A 9315-nucleotide genomic window follows, 5' to 3' on the forward strand; every position below is an offset into this window, starting at 1 on the left:
AGTCCACTCCTTTCTTTCAGTTCTCCGACCAGAGCTGAGGAGACATTAACAGCCCTGACGTCCTCGTTAGTGGCACCATTTAAACTAAATGTCCTATTTTCTGAGTGCAGTTGTGAGGTGATGTGGAGTGATGAACGAGCCTCGATATCAACTGTGACAGCTATCTACACAACACATCAACCACACCGACGGATAGATGCAGGTATGGACGTCTAGTCTGTTCTAACGCCTCTACATGGCATTGTAAAGTTACAGTTACACGTTTAAGAAGAGTCCATATACTGTTCTGCATGACCGATGCGCTTAAGCATGCCCGGTATGAACAGAACTGATATTTACGGGCGCACAGTGAAGTATGATATGGATAAACACTATGCTTGGTTTCCCTAAACGCTTTTCTTCAGGTTGCGTTACGTTGATTAACTTATGTGTGTGAGGTGAATATTATGGATATTAGCTTCTATTACAGCGCAGACAGTGTTTTTTGTATCTGCTTCGTGTCGCATCATTATCTACGCCGCTTTTTCTTATTCTCAGCTTCAAGTGTGATTGCCTCAGTTATTAAAGTGATTTTTCACCTGAGATGTTACACTTTCTGTTGTTAACCGTGAGGCTGAAGATGTGATTTTCGAGTGGATGTGAATGATGCTGTGAAGAGCACCTGTGCATTGCATCAACAGGCTCCACAGCCTACAGGGACTGGAGTTGAGAGCTATATACATGCATGGCTTTTATGCCTAAATGTGAGTTTAGATGAACAATGAATAATGTCATTTTCGTCTAAAATTGTACATCTTGTTTGATGTCTTATGTTTCCACTCAGCCTTTTCCCTCCTAGAATTTTTGCCCCCTCACTAAGCTGTTGGTTGATTAACAGTAGGCTACTGCAATTGTACCACAATTCGTTCAGGTAGCTCGGACGTTTCACTGCTTGCATCACTCATCTTGTTTTTGTTCACGGCCTTCGGACTACAGTATTTGTGGCGGCCAAAGTGGAACGAGGAGCGGGGTTTAAAAATAAAAAATAGCAGTGTCCAAATCCAAGCGCGGTTGTGTCATTTTACCTGTAGAGAGTATCGGCTTTTTCGGTGTTTTCTCACGCTTCGTGGTCGCTCTGCACGGGTTTCTCTTGCGCGTGAGTAGGGAGCGTGAACATGCAAAACCAGGAGTGGATTTGGAGCCGATTGAGTATTCCTAACTCTTTGAGCGCTCCGATCCACTATCCACTTCTGTTCCAGTCCGGCTTTCAGTTTGTGAGTCGCAATACCAATACTGTCAAAGGCCAGTATCGTCGATATCTATACCGGTACCACTAAAATGTTTAAAAATGTATGAAATTATTAAATTTAATTATTAAGACTAAAATAGGTAATTATACCCATTTAACATTAGATTTTAAATGCATTTTAACATTCAATACACCTTAATTAACTTAGTAGATAATAATTGTTTACACGTGGTTAAAATATGTTTACTGTACTGGTAACCAAATCTACAAATACTATAGTTAGTATTACAAAAGGTCACTGTATAGTAAAACCATGTTTCACCCATAAAATGCAATCTTTTTATTCTGACAGTGTATGATTTATATTAACATTAGTTTCAGAATAGAACCTGATCAATATGAACTTCTAATGTTCAATTTAAATAAATGTAATTGCACAAACTATAGGCTTCAATTTGGATTTTTTTTTATTTTATTTTTTTGGTGAAATAACTCAAACATATTATGTTTTTCTGTCCTCTGATAAGAATTGTTCTGGACTGTGTTTCACTAAAGCTTCAGTGGTTTCTTATGATACTTTTGGGTAACACAGCCCTGTTTGAATGCAGTGGCAGCAGTGAGCGAACACTCGCTTTGATTGATTAGTTCTGTGTTCAGAATGAGCAGGAAAATAGTTCTGTCCTAACATATGTTATTCGTTCAATTTAATGCTAATTGTACCCATTAAATTATGAAAAAAATCACTGGTTGAAGAAAAAAACCCTTTAGTATATTTTTTATTTGTGTATCGCTACTTTCAATACTGACATCAGTATCGATATATCAATACTTCCGTATCGATATGCCCATTCCTAGTTTGGCTTCATGTATACGAACCAACTAACGGCCCAATTTTTGCCTGAAAGTTCATTGATATTAATTACTTTGTATAAGTGCATAATTGTAGAACTGAATTGTATAAACACAATGTTTTATAAGATTAATTTCTGTGGTTCAATCTGGCTGTTATTGTTGAAGATGATGAAATGAAAATTCACCCTATCTAAATGCATGTTATAACTGTTATTGTGAACAATTAATCCATACGTTTCCTTTTCTTTATAAAAAATTGACCTTGTAACATTTAATCGGAATGTAATAACTCAATCTTCCGGTGAAATGACAGACGTCTCTCTGGTTATGTATGCGGCTTGCGTTTATCTACCTCCACTTTTGGGTGTGATGCCCACATTTCAACATCCAATAAACAACTTGTGGATAGAATCAAGTCCCAAACCTACATTTTTTCTTTTTCGATAATCCGCTACACTTGGATGTACAGCACAATACATAAGAATAGATCTGTGGCTACTTCCGTTTCATTGTCACTTTAATATTAGCATAGCTGTGATAACCTGCAGCCTAGTGCCTATGCTGATATTCAGCACAAAAGCATGCTTGCGTGATATTGCTTAAATATTTTATCCACTGATCCCTTTTTTCCCCCACCTTAAATCTATTTCACGATTAACCTCTTCGTGTCGTTTAACAGATTCAATTGAAGTGAATTGATTGCGCTTAGCTGGACAGAGAATAGAGGAGTTATTGAAGTGCTTGTGAGTCAAGTTCCCTTGAAGCAATTTACTTTCGTGTCCATCACCCCCGTGAAAACTGATGCGTGGAGGTGCGATTGGAAGATTGCTGTCGCTATGTGTGATTACACCCGAGGCAGTCAGCCTTCACACGTTTCCAGCATGGGAAAGTTGTATATCTCTTCAAAAAAAGAGAAAATAAATTATTTAATTAATCATATATATTTTTGGTTATTTTCTATTTTAGGCGATAATCTGTACAGTGTACATTTCATTTACTTAAAATTATAGCAACAAATTACATATAACTCTGTTTAGAATTCAGTATCAATCAAATCAGCTCCTTAAAAGTGAGTAATTCTGCAAATGGATTAAATAAAACAATTAATTGAGTTAAACAAATACAGTTAATTGGAATTAAAAGAAACATCAATCTTATTAATAGTACTAAATAACAATTTGTAATTGTAACAATAATTTATTTAGATTACATAACTGAAGATCTCATTTATTTATGAGAAATGTATGAGTGACTAGCAAAGTCTTTGTTGTCTGTTGACCACATCACATAAATACGTACCACACAAACAATCATGAAATAAAAAACAATAATTTAATACTTTAAAGACCTCACAGACCTCAACACTTGGTACATGAAACATGACAAGGGTAACAATCAAATGTTTTAGAACATTTAGACAGGCAATGCTTGCAAACTGGCTTATTCAAATTGTGTTGGATTTTGTCAATTTATTGCAAACAGTGACTGATTATGCTCATTAGTTGTTAGTAAAAATTAGTAGCTATTATTTCAACCGGCTTTATATTCTGTTCAACTTTCCTTAAATGAAACAAAACAAGATCATTCTCTTAAATACAATTGACATATTATAATTTCATGAAATCTACAGAAGCACAGAATCAGTTTTACAGCCTGCATGATTAACTTGACTGAAGAATCATTGAAGGGGGTTGAAAGGTGTGTTGTAGATCACGTTTCTAGTGTTGCACTCCTTAAGAGAATTGATTTTGGGTCAGTTGTTTGATAGCTGCCTGCTGTAGCCATCTTCTCTGACTGATGATGCATTCATGTCATGTCAGAAAGATCATATTTATGAGTTGAATGACCATGAACACAACCACAAAATCGTAATTATGAGTGGAAAAGTTTCTTTAAGCCCCCAATTTCGAAGTTTGGGGCATGTCATTGAGAAAATATGTTGGATGCAATGGGTACAGCATATGTATTGACTGTTAATTTGTTGAAATTGGTGTTTTGTTGTTGGAAAACATATTACAATATTGTGCAGTTATGACGCAATTATGAATATATAACAATTCAATCAGCAGCACCTTCATAAATAAAATAAACCATAACATACAAAAACACATCATATTGGATCAATATGGTGATGTAGAGGTACATCACCATATTGATCCAACCAAAGTGACCTGAAAACACCATACTTCCCAACTCGTAAATATGAACTTTCCAGGAGGACATGAATGCACCATAACATTGCATTGCCCCTGTCCATGGTGCTGAACTCTATAGTTTGTTTCTTTTACAGATGTGACGATGCTTCTGCTATACTAGAGTCTACCTGCGATTTGAGGATTGTAATGTGAGTCCAGGTGCAGTCCCGTCATTTTATGCTGGTGGAGAGGAGCGAGATGCTTCACTCGGCTGCCATGACAACAGGACTTATCTTTGTTAGTTGGCTCTTATATACAAGTGCACGGGGCAATCCCATTGTGTCAGTGCCAAAAGGTGGGGAGAAAGAGCACTTAGAGCACGTTCTGACCCAGGCAAAGGAGGGCGCACTGAGCCCTGGTGCAAAGCAGCGTCTGGAGGAGCTGAGTAATATTGAACTGGAGGGGATCAAGGGTGGGAACAAATCCAGTTCTAGCAGGACCAGACCCAACTTGAGTCCCTTGAGACGAGGGTCCAAACTGCAAGGTAAGACTCTTGAAGCATGGGGTGAGCAAGAATCGCTCAAGCAAACCGAAGCGGCGCCAACGGAAGAGGCCAACATATCCCTGGATGCGATCGATGAGTATGCATACCCTGATTATAGGGGTAAAGGCTGCATGGACGAAACGGGGTTTGTGTTCGCCATTGGGGAGAAATTCACCCCGGGACCCTCCACCTGCCCATGCTTGTGCACAGATGAAGGTCCTCTGTGCGCCCAACCAGAGTGTCCAAAACTTCACCCTCGTTGCCTGCGTGTCGACACCAGCCAGTGCTGCCCGCGGTGCAAAGAGAAGAAAAACTACTGTGAATTTCGAGAAAAGATTTACTCATCTCTGGAGGAGTTCAAGGTTAGACCAACACATTAAGTGCTTCATTATCCATATGCCAGCTTTAACTAGGTTTATTCCTCTCTTTTTTCTGTATTCAACAGTGTCAGGAGTGCCAGAGTGACCTCTATTTTATGGCAGATTATGTGAAGTCTTTGCATTTAGATCTTTACTCATATGAATCTCTGTTCATTATTGAGTGGAATTGAATTTTTGTGGTCCAGTAGAGTTTTCTGTCCAGTTGAAGAAATCTAATGTGTGCACATCATGTCTTGATTATATATTGATTCCAGCAGGCCAAAAATTAGATTTTAAAATTGCACATTTTTTCATTTTTAATCCATCACTCTTCCTCAGCCCCAGACTTTCCCCAGGGAGGAGGCTCGCAAATAGATAAAATATAGTTTTTCCTGCATTTTATGCTCTGAAAGTGTGAGGAGTTCAATTATTATGCGAAACTAATGGAGACTTATCTTGCTTAGGCTGTGCTATGTAAGAGAAGATGACAGGCCTTTTTTCCCTGTAAGGCCTTATTATGATGCTCTCCAATTTCGCCTTAAGTGAAAAGCGCATGTCATCAGTTTCAGAGTTAGCAGCAGGTGCACAAATGATTCTTTTTGAACTGCGTGTCTCACCCCACAGTGTAGCCAAAGCCATTAGCTGCTTCTAGCTTATGCTCTTGATTCAGTTTTCATTGGCTCCTCCTCCTGTGTCTTTGGAGTCCTTATCCAAAACACCTGAGCTTTATGGCGAGCAGTGAGATTTATTAATGCAGAAGTCAGCATAAGCGCTTTTCACAAAGACTGGTAATGACCAAGCACTGAATTTATTGGTTCTGCTCAGCCACACCTAATGCATATGCAGACTGCAAAGGTAACAATTAAACCCTCGGCAGAACGAAATGAGTCCCGGTATCATATCTGTTTAGTCACATAATGCGAGCCTCTCGGGGGGAGCTGCTGAACGAATCTGTGCTCGCCTTTGTTGAACTTTTCAATTTTAGAAACCCCCTGTGAATCTTTATTTTATTTTCCAACTCAATTGGAGGTGACACATTGTCCTCTGTTTGATTTGTTGAAGATTGTCTCAGGAGATACTGTGTGCAGAAGGTTCTTTTTACAGAAATGCTAATGCCAGAAAAGTCTTTTGTATTTTATGCTTGGAAGCAGAGAAGAAGCAGTGAGCAAAACTGATCGTTTGTTCATATATACAGTATGTGATTTCTGAGACATCTGTGGAGAAACATGAATGCTTGAGAAATCCACTGTGTGACAGAAAGACTCTGAATTTAACACATGAATACAGTTCAGTTCAGGTTCATAAAATGCATACGGCTGTTTCTTCAACTATGGGCACTTTGGGTGATGTGGATTTTTAAAAATGAATTTTTTTTTAAACTTGCTACTTGATTTAATTCGTCTTCTAACAATGTCCAACAGTATATATACATGAATAACAGCAAAATTCACTGTACCATAATTTACACTACATCTGAAATACCCATTCATGCAAATGATGGTGGTGGAAATTGACATTTTAAACATTTATGGAATAAAATGGCAGACTCTTTCCCCTAAGGCTAATTTCATAGCTAGCATTTTATGTATCGTAGATACAGACATCTGAAAATCTTCCAGATTGTTTGCATACTTTGACAGAATGCAACTGTTAAAAAAATATATGTTTCTTCACATGCTGGGTAAATTCTTAGTGGCAAATTTGTTGTTTGTAATGGAAAATATGCTAAAGCAGAGGGACAGTCATAAAGTATGTAAAATTTCATATTTGTATAAATCATTGGTTACACTTCACAATAAGGTCCCATTAGTTGATGTCAGTTCATTAAACTAACACAATGAGCAATACACACAGTCAAAGTATTTATAATCTTTTGTTAATAGTAATAATAAAAATACAACTGTTCATTGTTAGTTCATGTACAACTCAGGTCAATTAAATAAAATGAGTAGATACAACTTTTGATTTTAATAATGTAGTCATACATAATATTTACAGTAAGATAATAATGCTTTAGAAGTCATTTTCATTGTTAGCTCACGTTACATGTTGTTTCCTAATGTTAACAAATGGAACCTTATTGTAAAGTGTTACTAAATTATTTACACACAATAAAAATAGAAATGGTTCATGTTTCACGCTTTATTTGGATAAAGCGGATTCTCATATTTTAAGATCGAAAGCCTTGGTCTGAGAACAGGGTAAAACAATAAAATCTATATTTAAAAGACACTGGAAAATAGCAAATATTAATGAAGGCATGCTAAAAAAGTTTCCAAGATAGTTTTAATATGACCTCCATGTAACAAAATGGGGGGAAAAAAGTTTGAATGAAAATCAACCCTTGGGACCTAAAAGTGCCTGTAGTTGAAGAATCACTCAAAAAAGTTGACAGGTATTGATATTCATCCATAATGAATGGGCTCGAGCGTAAGGTACAACTCAGAGTTCCCTATGGACATAAATATGGAAAGAAAGGAAGGGAGATGAGCAATGCCAGAGGAATTGCCAGAAGGAATTAGGTAAGCATTATTAATATACTCCAAGTGCTATGACTGGCAGGATTGTACGAGCGTGCTCGTCAAATAAACTGAACACTCATAAATTTCCCTAAAAAAAGCACCCCTCAAATCAGAGCTCTTGTTCTTCCTCTGATGATTAAACCTCATATCAATCGTAATAGTATGATGAATGTTGCTACAGAAGGTTTTGTTTCTCGTCTGGCTGTGTTTCCAGGTGTCTCCATGCGAGAAGTGCCGTTGTGAGCCCAGTGGAGAGGTTCTGTGTTCGGTGTCAGCTTGCCCGCAGACTGAGTGTGTTGATCCGGAATATGAGCCTGACCAGTGCTGCCCGGTGTGTAAGAGCGGTAAGTGGTTGTGTTCTTCCAGCCTTTCTCTCTTTCTCTGTTCTCTCCATCCCCTGAACCCCCGCTGTGTCCCCCAGGAGCGAGAGAGAGGTAGGTAAGAATCGCTTCTGTAAAATGACCACAGGGACTTCTGTCCACTTCACCCAATTACCATACCATGAAGAAAATTCACAGAAAGCATGCACAGAGCCGCAGATCTCATCGCCTCTCATATGGCCTACGTGTGCATCCATCTTATTGTTATATGTTAGCCAGTTTACCTCAGTGAGGTCATGCAAACCCAAGGAGATTATATTTGTCTGCAGGCCTTTGTTTAAGATAGTTGCCGGAATGCATTATAAAGAGAGCAATAGCACTAATGAACCTGCAAAGTTGCTCTGCTTGTTTCCAGGAGGTGAGGTGATTAGCGCAGGCAGGTGTTTCGGTTGCAGTCTGCTTTCTCCAGCCCTAGGGCACAGATGATTAAACTTTTACACATGTTTTTTTTCCTCCATTTGGCTGGAAATACAGAAGTATAAGGTACATAAATGTTCTCCCTCATCAAAGCACCCGCTGCAGAGAAGGAAGTATTTTCAAAGCCACTCTACATGAAAAGCACCCTTGCACGGCAGCCTTTTTTTTGCTCTGTTACAAAATTTGTCTAAAAATGTCTACAGAAGCTGCATTTTAAGAGATGTTCAGAGCGCTTGACAAGAAGGCTGTTCCACAAAGAATCTGAGATACCTTCTTTTGGATAAATCCTTAGGCAGTGTATTATGTGTATACTTTACAGAAAAGGCCATCCTATAATGTGTTGAACTCAACAAAACAAATCAAATCCAAGATAGTGGACGATTATCAATAAACTTTTTCAAACTCTTCATTCAGAAAAAGTATTGATAAAATGGTAACACTTTGCAATAAGATATAATTTATTAACATTATTTAATGCATTGAGTATTATGAACAACTAATAATAATTTTTTTTTTTAAATCATTTATTAATCTAGGTCAGTATAAATGTACTTATGTACTACCATTTAAAAGTTTGGGGTTGTTACAATGCTTTTGAAAGAAGTCTTATTTTTTTACCAAGGCTGCATTTATTTGATCTAAAATACAGTAAAACAGTAATTTTGTGAACTATTATTACAATTTGAAATAACAGTTTTCTGTTTTCATATATTTTAAAATGTATTTTTGTCCTGTGATCCAGCCATTACTCCAGTCTTTAGTCACATGATCATGGGCGTCGCTAGGCCATTTTTAAGGGGGCTATTTAAATTTCATATGAAAACGGCGGCAGACTTCGATCGGCTCCTCCCCTTCTTTCAGCGAGTTCTTTTTCAATC

The 9315-nt window shown here is 37.7% G+C and overlaps 1 protein-coding gene across 3 annotated transcripts in view; it reads left to right on the forward strand.

Moving 5' to 3' along the window:
* LOC107678488 (brorin-like) overlaps window positions 1-9315 on the forward strand; it is a 25123-nt gene continuing 15808 nt past the window's right edge. Inside the window, exons 1-4 of one of the 3 annotated variants that reach the window (XM_016473763.1) lie at window positions 1-202; window positions 538-743; window positions 4371-5121; window positions 7855-7984. In XM_016473763.1, the coding sequence (XP_016329249.1) occupies window positions 4453-5121; window positions 7855-7984 (799 nt within the window). In that variant the 5' untranslated portion in view covers window positions 1-202; window positions 538-743; window positions 4371-4452. Of the gene's footprint in view, window positions 203-447; window positions 744-4370; window positions 5122-7854; window positions 7985-9315 lie in introns of those variants that run through there. The other 2 variants (XM_016473765.1, XM_016473764.1) reach the window with 2 other exon arrangements.

This window comes from Sinocyclocheilus anshuiensis, unplaced genomic scaffold, assembly GCF_001515605.1.
Source record: "Sinocyclocheilus anshuiensis isolate Anshui unplaced genomic scaffold, SAMN03320099.WGS_v1.1 scaffold536, whole genome shotgun sequence".
NCBI classification, from domain to species: domain Eukaryota; kingdom Metazoa; phylum Chordata; class Actinopteri; order Cypriniformes; family Cyprinidae; genus Sinocyclocheilus; species Sinocyclocheilus anshuiensis.